This window comes from Salvelinus namaycush, unplaced genomic scaffold (assembly GCF_016432855.1).
Source record: "Salvelinus namaycush isolate Seneca unplaced genomic scaffold, SaNama_1.0 Scaffold2733, whole genome shotgun sequence".
In the NCBI taxonomy this organism is placed as follows: domain Eukaryota; kingdom Metazoa; phylum Chordata; class Actinopteri; order Salmoniformes; family Salmonidae; genus Salvelinus; species Salvelinus namaycush.
In genome coordinates this window covers 3,617-18,745 of record NW_024059601.1, presented here as the reverse complement: position 1 = coordinate 18,745, position 15,129 = coordinate 3,617, and the positions used below count along the sequence as shown (strand labels likewise).

The following is a 15,129-nucleotide window of genomic DNA, read 5'->3' as shown; positions in this document are numbered from 1 at the left end:
CCCTCTGTCCTAAGCTACCTCTCTGTCCGGAGCTACCTCTCTGTCCGGAGCTACCTCTCTGTCCGGAGCTACCTCTCTGTCCGGAGCTACCTCTCTGTCCTGAGCTACCTCTCTGTCCTGAGCTACCTCTCTGTCCTGAGCTACCTCTCTGTCCTGAGCTGTCTCCTCTATGTAGGAGGGGCCTTAGTGAAGGTTCCTGGACCATGGTCGGGGGCGAGGGTCGCCACTCAAAGGACGCGAAGGAGAGGGACAAAGACAGTGGTGGAGTGGTGTCCTCGTCCACCGCCGGAGCCGCCACCGCGGACAGATGCCCACCCAGACCCTCCCCTTGAGTTGTAGGGGTGCGCCCGGAGTTCGCACCTTGAGGGGGGGGTTCTGTCACGTTCCTGACCTGTTTTCTGTTGTTTGGTATGTGTTTAATTGGTCAGGGCGTGAGTTTTGGGTGGGTAGTCTATGTTATGTGTTTTCTATGTTGGGTTAATGGGTTGCCTGGTATGGCTCTCAATTAGAGGCAGGTGTTTGGCGTTTCCTCTGATTGAGAGTCATATTAAGGTAGGTTGTTTCACATTGTTTGTTGTGGGTGGTTGTCTCCTGTGTCAGTGTCTGTATGTTACGCCACACGGGACTGTTTCGGTTTGTTTGTTCGTTCGTTCGGTTTATGTAGTCTGTTCCTGTTTCATGCGTTCTTCGTGTCATGTAAGTTCCTATGTTCAGGTGCGTCTACGTCGTTTGTTGTTTTGTAGTTTGTTAAAGTGTTTTCGTGTTTTTTCGTCCTGTCAAATAAATAATTATGAATTCACACCCCGCTGCACTTTGGTCCAATCCTTGCTACTCCTCTTCGGATGAGGAGAAGGAGGAAGCCCGTTACAGGTCTACAGGTTATCATGAGATATTCTACCTCAGGCGAGCAAAACCTTGAGGCTTCCTTAGATATCTTGCACCAGCTGTTGTTTACAAATATACATGGACCGCCACCCCTTGTCTTACCAGAGGCTGCTGTTCTATCCTGCCATGACAGTATATAACCCGCCAGCTGTATGTTATTCATTTTGTCATTCAGCCACAACTCGGTGAAACATAAGATATTACAGTTTTTAATATCCCGTTGGTAGGATGTATGAGCTTTAAGTTTCTCCACTTTATTATCCAGCGATTTTACATTGGCCAATAGTACCGATGGCAAAGGCAGACTAGCCACTCGTCACTGGATCCTCACAAGGCACCCCGATCATCACAGCAGCATTGTGTACAAAATAAGTTACAAACAATGCGAAAAAACAAAACAGCACGATTGGTTAGGAGCCCATAAAACAGCAGGCATCCCCTCCAGTGCCATTATCATATATTTGTTTTTGTAAATAAAGAAATATAATATATTTTACAATCTTTTTATAATTTTTTTTCTCTTTTCCTTTCTATAGTTGCCTAAAATTCACAAGTTTTTGAAAAACTTTTACACTTCTATAACTCCCAACCAAAATGGCAAAATGTCAAAATAAGTTGTGAGCCAGAGCAACACGCAAAATGAAAAACACAAAACGTTTAGACTGCCCACCCTTGAAAGACAATCAGCAATGAAGTTGTCCTTACCACGGACATGTCTGAGTTCAAGGGGAAACTCCGGCAATATCCATAGTAACTTTCCTCTCGTGATTTTCCTCAGTGGAATTTGTTTGATTGGGGCAGAGTCCACAACATCAACGTCATGCTCTAATACAATTGTCTGAGTTGTTGCCTCTAATACAATGTTGCCTTTTTTCCTCCGGAGAGATGTGTGCCAAAAAGTAATCAAAGTTATAGTCAACCATCCAACCGGCACAGGGTGTATTGGGCTCGTGCTCTTGAGGAAGACTAGTCAACAGTGACAGTAGTGGCCACAGGCTGAACATCATTACCGGTTTCCACTGACGTCGCCTCACCATCGTAGCGGGTGAAGTTTCAACATGTTGACATGACACAGTCAGTTTTTTCTCCTGCGCTCCGGTGTGGCGATAATGTAATCCAGATTACCAATTTTTTTCACTATGGGGTAAGGGCCTGAAAAACAAGCTTGCAAAGGTAACCCCAGAATGGCCACAAAACCAGGACTTGGTCACCCATATTGAAAGTGCGGTTTCGGGCCTTCCGATCTTACCTCATTTTAATTTGCGCCCTCTCCAGATTCTCACTTTCAAACTCACAGGTGTGGTGCACTCTGTATCAAAAAGCGCTAACGTTCTCCAACAGATTTTGTTCCTGCTTTTAAGGTGTCACCCTTTTTAAGGTGTCGCCCTGCAGCAACTGCTCTATCAGCAAACTCAAAGGACCTCTGACATGATGTCCAAACACGAGTTCATTCGTATTAAAACAGAGAGATTCCTGAACAACCTACCGTGCTGCAAACAGCACAAGACCCCTTCATCTTTCTCAAACTCAAAGGAGTAAGCTCTCAACATAGACTTCAAAGTCTGATGAAATCTATCAAGAGCCCCTTGAGACTCTGGGTGGTGGGCACTAGAACTTGAGACTCTGGATGGTCAGCACTAGGCACTAGACCTTGAGACTCTGGATGGTCAGCACTAGGCACTAGACCTTGAGACTCTAGATGATCAGCACTAGGCACTAGACCTTGAGACTCTGAGAGGTAGGCACTAGACCTTGAGACTGGGTGGTAGGCACTAGACCTTGAGACTCTGGGAGGTAGGCACTAGACCTTGAGACTCTGGGTGGTAGGCACTAGAGGGGTAATGGGTTACACCCAACTGTTGTAGCACTTGACATTAACTTCTAACCTTGGTCCGGCTGCACTACCTGCGGAAGTCCAAACGTTGAAAAGAATTTCACCAGGGCCTTAACAATACTGGAAGCCGTGATTTTCCTCAGTGGAATGGCCTCAGGGAAACGAGTGGCAGCACACATTATGGTTAAGAGAAACTGCTTACCACTCTTGACGTTGGGCAAAGTACCAACACAACCCTGCTGAAAAGCAGGAATAGGCTGCAAAGGTGCAACCGGTACAGTTTGGTTCGGTTTACTCATCCGCTGGCAAACGCCACATGATTTACGGTGAGAAACAACATCCTCTTTCAGAACAGGCCAGAAGAAGTTACGCTTCTTCATGACGGGTCGCCCCCAGGTAGTAAGCGCGGGTAACAACACATCCGCCACGCTGATCCTCAACACAGGGGCCCCTCAGAGGTGCGTGCTGAGCCCCCTCCTGTACTCCCTGTTCACTCATGACTGCACGGCCAGGCGCGACTCCAACACCATCATTAAATTTGACGATTTACTGGTAGGCCTGATCACCGACAACAACGAGACAGCCTATAGCGAGGAGGTCAGAAACCTGGCAGTGTGGTGCCAGGACAATAACCTCTCCCTTAATGTGATCAAGACAAAGAAGGTGATTGTGGACTACAGGAAAAATAGGACTGAGCACACCCCCATTCTCATTGTCCAAGCACACCATGACAGTCGTGAAGCGGGCACGACAAAGCCTATTCCCCCTCAGGAGACTGAAAAGATTTGGCATTGGTCCTCAGATCCTCAAAAGGTTCTACAGCTGCACCATAAAGAGCATCCTGACTGGTTGCATCACTGCCTGGTATGGCAATTGCTCAGCTTCCAACTGCAAGGCACTACGGAGGGTAGTGCGAACGGCCCAGAACATCACTGGGGCCAAGCTTCCTGCCATCCAGGAACTCTATACCAGGCAGTGTCAGAGGAAGGCCCTAAAAATTGTCAAAGACTACAGCCACCCTTGTCATAGACTGTTCTCCCTTCTACCACACAGCAAGTGGTACCGGAGCGCAAAGTCTAGGTCCAAGAGGCTTTTAATCTTTGGGGTAGGCATGCTGCTAGCGACCTACCTCGACAACATCCGGTGAAATTGCAGAGCGCCAAATTCAAATTACAGAAATAGTAATAATAAACATTCATGAAAATACAAGCGTTATACGTCGGTTAAAATATTAACTTCTTGTTAATCCAGCCACTTTGTCAGATTTCAAAAAGGCTTTACAGCAATAACATGCGATTATCTGAGGACAGCGCCCCGCACACAAAAGCATACAAACATTTTCCAACCGAGCAGAGGAGTCACGAAAGTCAGAAATAGCAATAAAATAAATCACTTACCTTTGAAGATCTTCATCTGGTTGCAATCACAAGGGTGCCAGGTACATAACAAATGGTCCTTTTGTTCGATAAAGTCCTTCTTTATATCTCAAAAACTCAGTTTTGTTGGCGCGTTTTGTTCAGTAATCCACTGGCTCAAAGGCGGTCAAAACATGCAGACGAATACATCCTAATAGTACCGGTAAAGTTTGTCAAAACATGTCAAACGATGTTTATAACTAATCCTCAGGGTGTCAATTATCTAAATAATGGATAATATTTCAACCGGACAATAGCGTATTCAATAGAAAGGAAAAAGAACGAAGGGCTCACAGTCACGCGCGCAAACCAGTACGTCCTGCTTCCCCAGTCACCTAACCAAAAGGTATTTTTCTTTGTTGTTTATTAGAAAACAAGCCTGAAACCATGTCTAAAGACTGTTGACATCTAGTGAACGCCATAGGAACTGCAATCTGGGCCCTAACCCATTACATAGTCAATAGGCATTCAATGGAAAACCACTCACATCAAAAAAAATCCCACTTCCTGGATGGATTTTCCTCGGGTATTCGCCTGCCATATCAGTTCTGTTATACTCACAGACATTATTTTAACGGTTTTAGAATCTTCAGAGTGTTTTCTATCCATTGCTATCAAGTATATGCATATCCTAGCTTCTGGACCTGAGTAACAGGCAGTTTACTTTGGGCACGTCATTCATCCGAATTTCCGAATACTGCCCCCTGTCACTAAAAAGCTAAACAGCTTCTACCCCCAAGCCATAAGACTCCTGAACATCTAGTCAAATGGCATTGCTCCCCTCCCCTCTCCACCACTGCCACTCTCTGCTGTCATATATGCATAGTACCAGCACCCCCCTGTATATATTGTTGTTTTTCACTGTTGCTCTTTAATTACTTGTTACTTTTATCTCTTATTCTTATCCATATTTTTTTTAAACTGCGCTGTCAGTTAGGGGCTCGTAAGTAAGCTTTTCACTGTAAGGTCTACACCTGTTGTATTCGGCACATGTGAATAATAAAATTAGATTTTTGTTTGATTTTGAAAAGGTTGAAGATCACAACCCCTGACTGTTATAGGAGTTTCTACTTCCTGATGTTGTGTTTCAAATGTTCCTTTAGGAGTTTCTACTTCCTGATGTTGTGTTTCAAATGTTCCTTTAGGAGTTTCTACTTCCTGATGTTGTGTTTCAAATGTTCCTTTAGGAGTTTCTACTTCCTGATGTTGTGTTTCAAATGTTCCTTTAGGATGTGTTTAACAGTGGAATGTTTAATCTGTGAACCAATGTGTTATCTTTGTGGGTGTTATCATGTGTTATAACTATAAAAATAATAACAGTATTTCTATATTCATTAATAATAATAGTTAGGTTTAAAAAAGTATTATTCTCTAAGCTACGCTACGCGTGCTATGCGTGCGTTGGTACTTTACACATGATGTCATCTGTAGTTCAGGTATGTTTCTAGTTCAGTCGGCCAATCTTAGAGCAGATCAGTTGTACTTTACACATGATGTCATCTGTAGTGCATGTTCCACATCAGTCACCGGCTTCATCAATAAGTGTATCAATGACGTCATTCCCACAGTGACCGTACGTACATACCTCAACCAGAAGCCATGGATTACAGGCAACATCTGCACTGAGCTAAAGGGTAGAGCTGCCGCTTTCAAGGAGCGGGACCCGGACGCTTATAAGAAATCCCGCTATGCCCTCCGAAGAACCATGAAACAGGCAAAGTGTCAATACACAACTAAGATTGAATCGTACTACACCAGCTCTGACGCTAGTCGGATGTGGCAGGGCTTGCAAACTATTACGGACTACAACGGGAAGCCGAGCCGCGAGCTGCCCAGTGACACGAGCCTACCAGACGAGCTAAATGACTTCTATGCGCGCAACAATGAAGCATGCATGAGAACACCAGCTGTTCCAGGCGACTGTGTGTCAAGCTCTCCGTAGCGCTCTCCGTAGCCGATGTGAGTAAGACACAGGGCCAGATGGATTAGAAGGACGTGTACTCAGAGCATGCGCTGACCAACTGGCAAGTGTCTTCACTGACATTTTCAACCTCTCCCTGACCGAGTTTGTAAAACCTACATGTTTCAAGCAGACCACCATAGTCCCTGTTCCCAAGAACACCAAAGTAACCTACCTAAATGACTACTAATCCATAGCACTCGTGTCTGTAGCCATGAAGTTCTTTGAAAGGCTGGTCATGACTCACATCAATATCATCATCCCGGAAACCCTAGACCCACTCCACTTCGCATACCGCCCCAACAGATCCACAGATGATGCAATCTCTATTGCACTCCTTCAAAGCTCATCACTAAGCCAACAGGTCTCTTATCTGGCTCTGGTTGTTCTGTGCTGAGGACCCTGTTGCAGTCACTGCTGCTGAGCTGTTCTTCTGTACTGCCTGTTGTGGCTGGCTAGATGCTCTGCCAGGGATGTCTGGAGGGGATTTGAGAACCAAGAGCTGCATGGGGACTGGGGCCAGTGGGGATGTTGGTTCTCTGTAGCTTGGGGCTCCTTGGATGTTGAGGAGGGGCCTGGGGACTAGTGCTTGTTAGTCTCTGGGCTTGGTGTGGGTATTGGAGACGGTCTGGTCCAGGGCAGTGTCTTTCAGTTATTTTTCAAAGAGACTCCCGCTCTTGCTGAGGTGCACATGGTCATAGAAGTGATGAGGCTGAAAGTCCCAGTGAAGCATCAGGTGCACCTTTGTCAGAGGGGAAGAGGTCTGTGATACATCTGTGTAGATGACTCACACGTCTAGTCTGAGGAAAAGAGTGGAGAGAGTGATTCTGGCTAATGTGAACTCTTTAGTAACGTTGGTAGCCATGTGGCTCAGAGCTATGGCCACATCGGCAGTGTGGCTGGGCTGGTATCTGATGACCTCTTCCTTCAGCTCCTGTATCTCTCTGTATGTCTGATGACCTCTTCCTTCAGCTCCTGTATCTCTCTGTATGTCTGATGACCTCTTCCTTCAGCTCCTGTATCTCTCTGTACGTCTGATGACCTCTTCCTTCAGCTCCTGTATCTCTCTCTCTGGTGGCTGTGGTCCGACAGTGGTGGTCATTATCTCTCTCAGACGACACACTACCATTCCGAGGGCATGTTTGTCCTCCTCCAGTTCTCTCGTGGCTGACTGTAGCTCCCTGATCTCACTGTGCTGCTGTTCCTCCTGATTCACCAGGCTGGTCTCCTTCTCTGTCAGCTGTTGACTGCCTCTGCTCTGGCAGGTCAAGGATTTCTCTCTAAACTCAGCAAAGTCTCCTTCTAGAAAAGATAGACTGTCTCTAAGAGATCTGACGTCAGAGGAGAGTCTTGGAGAGACGGGGCTTCGGTAGGGCTTGGAGGGGTCGTCTTCTCATGGATTTTGGTCTGTGGAGAGGCTTCTTGCTTCTTCTCTGAGGGACTGGAAGTCTTCCTGGAAATCCCTCAGGCTGCTTTCTGACCCCTGAATAATGATGGTGTCATTATGGTAGACATTATGGTGAGGAAGGGGCAGATTTCATCATTGTCCTCATTGATTGTTATCTGTCTGCCTTCTCCAATACCAATCTTTCTATGTTTTGGGTATTTGGTGATGGGCTCTCAGAATGAAATAAGAGATTTATTGTTGTCTTCTTCCCCTCTAGTATTGAGAAGTCTGCCACCAAGGTCTTGGGGGACTCTCTCCTTACTTTACTTTTACAGTTGTTCTTTGCCTTGCAAAAGCAGACATCTGTAGGCTACAGAATCTCCATTTTGATTTTATCTTGGTCATTTATTTTCTTGCTCTTTTCCAAGATTTTCCAGCTTTTGTTTTTATTTTAGATTACAGATTGTCTTTTTACTGCAACCACATCCCCAAAATCAGCTGCTCATTGTCTTCTTCAATTCAAAAGAAAAGTACAAGCTGCCAAAATCAAGTTCTTCTCAGTTATTTGATCGCCTTTTTCTCTCTCTCTCTCTCTCTCTCTCTCTTTCTCTCTCTCCTCTCTCTCCCCAGAGATGAAGATACAGACCACTCCCACCATGGACATGGACGCCCTGACGTCCATCCTGTCCAACGCGTCTTCAGAGAGTAGCTGTGCTCCTGTAGACAACACTGTGGAGAACATGGTGTTTGGAGGTTACTACATTCTGGTCTTTCTCCTGGCGCTCAATGGTAATGTTATGTTACATTATGTTATGTTACGTAATGATATGTTATGTTACATTATGTTATGTTACATTATGTTATGTTACATTATGTTATGTTACGTAATGATATGTTAAGTTACGTAATGTTATGTTATGTTGCGTTGTGGTGTGTTGTGTTATGTTCGCTATATAGCCTACCTTGACAGTTATTGTTGAGAGATATCCTCTTCCTCCACCCTAGTTGAGATATCCTCTTCCTCCACCCTAGTTGAGATATCCTCTTCCTCCACCCTAGTTGAGATATCCTCTTCCTCCACCCTAGTTGAGATATCCTCTTCCTCCACCCTAGTTGAGATATCCTTCTTCCTCCACCCTAGTTGAGATATCCTCTTCCTCCACCCTAGTTGAGATATCCTCTTCCTCCACCCTAGTTGAGATATCCTCTTCCTCCACCCTAGTTGAGATATCCTCTTCATCCACCCTATTTGAGATATCCTTCTTCCTCCACCCTAGTTGAGATATCCTCTTCATCCACCCTAGTTGAGATATCCTCTTCATCCACCCTAGTTGAGATATCCTCTTCATCCACCCTAGTTGAGATATCCTTCTTCCTCCACCCTAGTTGAGATATCCTCTTCCTCCACCCTAGTTGAGATATCCTCTTCATCCACCCTAGTTGAGATATCCTCTTCCTCCACCCTAGTTGAGATATCCTCTTCCTCCACCCTAGTTGAGATATCCTCTTCCTCCACCCTAGTTGAGATATCCTCTTCCTCCACCCTAGTTGAGATATCCTCTTCCTCCACCCTAGTTGAGATATCCTCTTCCTCCACCCTAGTTGAGATATCCTTCTTCCTCCACCCTAGTTGAGATATCCTCTTCCTCCACCCTAGTTGAGATATCCTCTTCCTCCACCCTAGTTGAGATATCCTCTTCCTCCACCCTAGTTGAGATATCCTCTTCATCCACCCTATTTGAGATATCCTTCTTCCTCCACCCTAGTTGAGATATCCTCTTCATCCACCCTAGTTGAGATATCCTCTTCATCCACCCTAGTTGAGATATCCTCTTCATCCACCCTAGTTGAGATATCCTTCTTCCTCCACCCTAGTTGAGATATCCTCTTCCTCCACCCTAGTTGAGATATCCTCTTCATCCACCCTAGTTGAGATATCCTCTTCCTCCACCCTAGTTGAGATATCCTCTTCCTCCACCCTAGTTGAGATATCCTCTTCCTCCACCCTAGTTGAGATATCCTCTTCCTCCACCCTAGTTGAGATATCCTCTTCATCCACCCTAGTTGAGATATCCTCTTCCTCCACCCTAGTTGAGATATCCTCTTCCTCCACCCTAGTTGAGATATCCTTCTTCCTCCACCCTAGTTGAGATATCCTCTTCATCCACCCTAGTTGAGATATCCTCTTCCTCCACCCTAGTTGAGATATCCTTCTTCCTCCACCCTAGTTGAGATATCCTCTTCCTCCACCCTAGTTGAGATATCCTCTTCATCCACCCTAGTTGAGATATCCTCTTCCTCCACCCTAGTTGAGACATCCTCTTCATCCACCCTAGTTGAGATAAGGAGTTTGAGATCTAATAAATGAGATCAGTACAAGTCTCGTTCTTTCACCACAACAGGTAACGCCTTGGCCCTCTGGATCTTCTCCCGGCAGCGCGGCACATCCTCTCCAGCTAACGTTTTCCTCTTGCACCTGGCTGTGGCCGACCTCTCCTACGTCATAATCCTGCCGCTCCGCGCCACATACCACCTCACGGGGGGCCACTGGCCGTTCGGCGAGGTTCCGTGTCGAGTCGCCGGCTTCCTGTTCTATGTCAACATGTACGCGAGTCTCTACTTCTTGGCGTGCGTGGCTGGGGACCGCTACCTGGCCGTGGTGCACGCCGTGAGGTCACTGAAGATCCGGCGTGCCCGCTACGCCCACACCATCAGTTTCTCCCTGTGGGCGCTGGTCACTGTCTCCATGGCGCCCCTGCTGGTCACCCCCCAGACTGCGGAGGTGGACGGGATGACGGTGTGTCTGCAGCTGTACAGGGAGAAAGCCTCCCGTAAGGCCCTTGTCTCTTTAGCCGTAGCCTTCACCCCTCCTTTCCTCTCCACGCTGTCCTGCTACCTGCTCATCATCCACAGCCTGAGGAGAGGATCCCGAATGGAGCCCCAGCTGAAGCTGCGAGCCCTAAGGACCATCGGCCTGGTCATGTTGATCTATGTGGTGTGCTTCCTGCCGTACCACGCCTCCAGAGCCACGTTCATCCTGGGGTACGCCCACCCAGATGTCTCCTGCCAGACCAGGCGGGGTCTGTCGCTGGCCAACCGCGTCACCTCCTCCCTCACCTGTCTGAACGGGGGCCTGGATCCTCTGGTATACCTGTTTGGGGCCGAGAAGTTCCGGGGAACGGTGAGAAGGCTGTTCTTGAGAAACAGGGCCGGGGGATCAGGGGCCACCAGTGCAGGAGAGCTGAAAGGAACACACGAGAGCTCTGTCAGCATCAAGTCTGAGTTCTGAGAAGCTGGAGGTGGAACCATCTGAAATTTGAACTTTATCTGACGGACTTATTTTTAAGCTATTTTTTTAATACATTTTTCTACCTGTTTTCACTCAAGCCTCTGCCATCTCAATTCTTATTTTTATACTGCCTCCTCCTGTCCATACGGGACTGTAACTTTGTTCTATACTGCCTCCTCCTGTCCATATGGGACTGTAACTTTGTTCTAAACTGCCTCCTCCTGTCCATATGGGACGGTATCTTTGTTCTATACTGCCTCCTCCTGTCCATACGGGACTGTAACTTTGTTCTATACTGCCTCCTCCTGTCCATATGGGACTGTAACTTTGTTCTATACTGCCTCCTCCTGTCCATACGGGACTGTAACTTTGTTCTATACTGCCTCCTCCTGTCCATACGGGACTGTAACTTTGTTCTAAACTGCCTCCTCCTGTCCATATGGGACGGTATCTTTGTTCTATACTGCCTCCTCCTGTCCATACGGGACTGTAACTTTGTTCTATACTGCCTCCTCCTGTCCATATGGGACTGTAACTTTGTTCTATACTGCCTCCTCCTGTCCATACGGGACTGTAACTTTGTTCTATACTGCCTCCTCCTGTCCATATGGGACTGTAACTTTGTTCTATACTGCCTCCTCCTGTCCATATGGGACTGTAACTTTGTTCTATACTGCCTCCTCCTGTCCATATGGGACTGTAACTTTGTTCTATACTGCCTCCTCCTGTCCATACGGGACTGTAACTTTGTTCTAAACTGCCTCCTCCTGTCCATATGGGACTGTAACTTTGTTCTATACTGCCTCCTCCTGTCCATATGGGACTGTAACTTTGTTCTATACTGCCTCCTCCTGTCCATATGGGACTGTAACTTTGTTCTATACTGCCTCCTCCTGTCCATACGGGACTGTAACTTTGTTCTATACTGCCTCCTCCTGTCCATACGGGACTGTAACTTTGTTCTATACTGCCTCCTCCTGTCCATACGGGACTGTAGCTTTGTTCTATTCTGCCTCCTCCTGTCCATATGGGACTGTATCTTTGTTCTATACTGCCTCCTCCTGTCCATATGGGACTGTAACTTTGTTCTATACTGCCTCCTCCTGTCCATATGGGACTGTAACTTTGTTCTATACTGCCTCCTCCTGTCCATATGGGACTGTAACTTTGTTCTATACTGCCTCCTCCTGTCCATACGGGACTGTAACTTTGTTCTATACTGCCTCCTCCTGTCCATACGGGACTGTAACTTTGTTCTATACTGCCTCCTCCTGTCCATATGGGACTGTAACTTTGTTCTATACTGCCTCCTCCTGTCCATACGGGACTGTAACTTTGTTCTATACTGCCTCCTCCTGTCCATACGGGACTGTAGCTTTGTTCTATTCTGCCTCCTCCTGTCCATACGGGACTGTAACTTTGTTCTATACTGTCTCCTCCTGTCCATACGGGACTGTAACTTTGTTCTATACTGCCTCCTCCTGTCCATATGGGACTGTAACTTTGTTCTATACTGCCTCCTCCTGTCCATACGGGACTGTAACTTTGACTTTGGGAAATCAATTTGTTTGTTTCATCATCGTCTCTCTTCAGTTGTAACTGTTTTCAACCCTGCCAAAGTGCTGGTAAAGACCAAATCAATGCCATCCCAGTTGTAATTCTAGTTGTACACTATTTTGCGTAAAACATTATTATTATTTAAAAAAAATTAAAGGAGGGAATGCATGCCTTGTTAACTCTTTAAAATCATACTTAGTAATGGCTAATATGCTTTTGGGCAAGGTTATTATTACGATAATACAATCTTATTCTCACTAATTAAAGTGTATCTTCAATGTTAATTCATGTTACAATCAAATTAATTTACTGTATATTTCCTCATGTAATCTACATTAACATTTCTTTTGTCGTCCTATTACCAAAATAAATAAATAAAAAAATAAATCTAGCCATTCATTTCAAAATTATATATCGGATAAATCTCTTACCGACTTTCTAGCAAAAAGTTATGTTTGACACTGAGGTTAGTCATCAGTGTCTACAAATGTATGTGTCTGGACATGAGTTTGCCTGTTTGTTTACACGTTTCCTCATTGTAATTGCTATGCATCCTGACATAACATTTGATATATTGCAGAAAGGGAGCTATAGGGCTTCGTACGATATCAAAGAGCCCAGGCTGAGCAGTGAACACAGTCTGGGTGCGTGAAGACAACTGTTCTCACCTAAAATATCTCATGGCCTTTGTGTTATTTATACATTTCACTGTATCTTCACTTTAGGACTGTAAATTAATAAATTGTTACATATATATATATAAAATGTGTCTTTTTTTATTCTATGTACTTACACTCTGTACAGAGTAGACTGAGGTTATAGACTGTCTTAGTAGTTATTAAATAACACTCTCTAAAGTAGACTGAGGTTATAGACTGACTTAGTGGTTATTAAATAACATGGTGTACAAAGTAGACTGAGGTTATAGACTGTCTTAGTAGTTATTAAATAACACTCTCTACAGTAGACTGAGGTTATAGACTGACTTAGTAGTTATTAAATAACATGGTGTACAGTAGACTGAGGTTATAGACTGTCTTAGTGGTTATTAAATAACACTCTCTACAGTAGACTGAGGTTATAGACTGTCTTAGTGGTTATTAAATAACACTCTCTACAGTAGACTGAGGTTATAGACTGTCTTAGTGGTTATTAAATAACACTCTCTAAAGTAGACTGAGGCTATAGACTGTCTTAGTAGTTATTAAATAACACTCTCTACAGTAGACTGAGGTTATAGACTGTCTTAGTAGTTATTAAATAACACTCTCTACAGTAGACTGAGGTTATAGACTGTCTTAGTAGTTATTAAATAACACTCTCTACAGTAGACTGAGGTTATAGACTGTCTTAGTGGTTATTAAATAACACTCTCTACAGTAGACTGAGGTTATAGACTGTCTTAGTGGTTATTAAATAACACTCTCTACAGTAGACTGAGGTTATAGACTGTCTTAGTAGTTATTAAATAACACTCTCTACAGTAGACTGAGGTTATAGACTGTCTTAGTAGTTATTAAATAACACTCTCTACAGTAGACTGAGGTTATAGACTGTCTTAGTAGTTATTAAATAACACTCTCTACAGTAGACTGAGGTTATAGACTGTCTTAGTGGTTATTAAATAACACTCTCTACAGTGGACTGAGGTTATAGACTGTCTTAGTGGTTATTAAATAACACTCTCTACAGTAGACTGAGGTTATAGACTGTCTTAGTGGTTATTAAATAACATGGTGTACAAAGTAGACTGAGGTTATAGACTGTCTTAGTGGTTATTAAATAACATGGTGTACAGAGTAGACTGAGGTTATAGACTGTCTTAGTGGTTATTAAATAACACTCTCTACAGTAGACTGAGGTTATAGACTGTCTTAGTAGTTATTAAATAACACACTGTACAGAGTAGACTGAGGTTATAGACTGTCTTAGTAGTTATTAAATAACACTCTCTACAGTAGACTGAGGTTATAGACTGTCTTAGTAGTTATTAAATAACACTCTGTACAGTAGACTGAGGTTATAGACTGTCTTAGTAGTTATTAAATAACACTCTCTACAGTAGACTGAGGCTATAGACTGTCTTAGTAGTTATTAAATAACACACTGTACAGTAGACTGAGGTTATAGACTGTTTTAGTGGTTATTAAATAACACTGTACAGAGTAGACTGAGGCTATAGACTGTCTTAGTAGTTATTAAATAACACTCTCTACAGTAGACTGAGGCTATAGACTGTCTTAGTGGTTATTAAATAACACTCTCTAAAGTAGACTGAGGTTATAGACTGTCTTAGTAGTTATTAAATAACACTCTCTACAGTAGACTGAGGTTATAGACTGTCTTAGTAGTTATTAAATAACACTCTCTACAGTAGACTGAGGTTATAGACTGTCTTAGTAGTTATTAAATAACACTCTCTACAGTGGACTGAGGTTATAGACTGACTTAGTAGTTATTAAATAACACTCTCTACAGTAGACTGAGGTTATAGACTGTCTTAGTGGTTATTAAATAACATGGTGTACAGTAGACTGAGGTTATAGACTGTCTTAGTAGTTATTAAATAACATGGTGTACAGTAGACTGAGGTTATAGACTGTCTTAGTGGTTATTAAATAACACTCTCTACAGTAGACTGAGGTTATAGACTGTCTTAGTGGTTATTAAATAACACTGTGTACAGTGGACTGAGGTTATAGACTGACTTAGTAGTTATTAAATAACACTCTCTACAGTAGACTGAGGTTATAGACTGTCATAGTAGTTATTAAATAACACTCTCTACAGTAGACTGAGGTT

At 44.2% G+C, this 15,129-nt stretch overlaps 1 protein-coding gene across 1 annotated transcript; it reads left to right on the top strand.

The window, feature by feature from the left end:
- The first annotated feature begins 8,113 nt into the window (after positions 1–8,113).
- gpr17 (G protein-coupled receptor 17) lies at positions 8,114–10,770 on the top strand. Its single transcript, XM_038984859.1, has 2 exons — positions 8,114–8,270; positions 9,884–10,770. The coding sequence occupies exons 1-2, from the start codon at positions 8,114–8,116 to the stop codon at positions 10,768–10,770; spliced, it is 1,044 nt and encodes a 347-aa protein (XP_038840787.1).
- Positions 10,771–15,129: the final 4,359 nt, after the last annotated feature.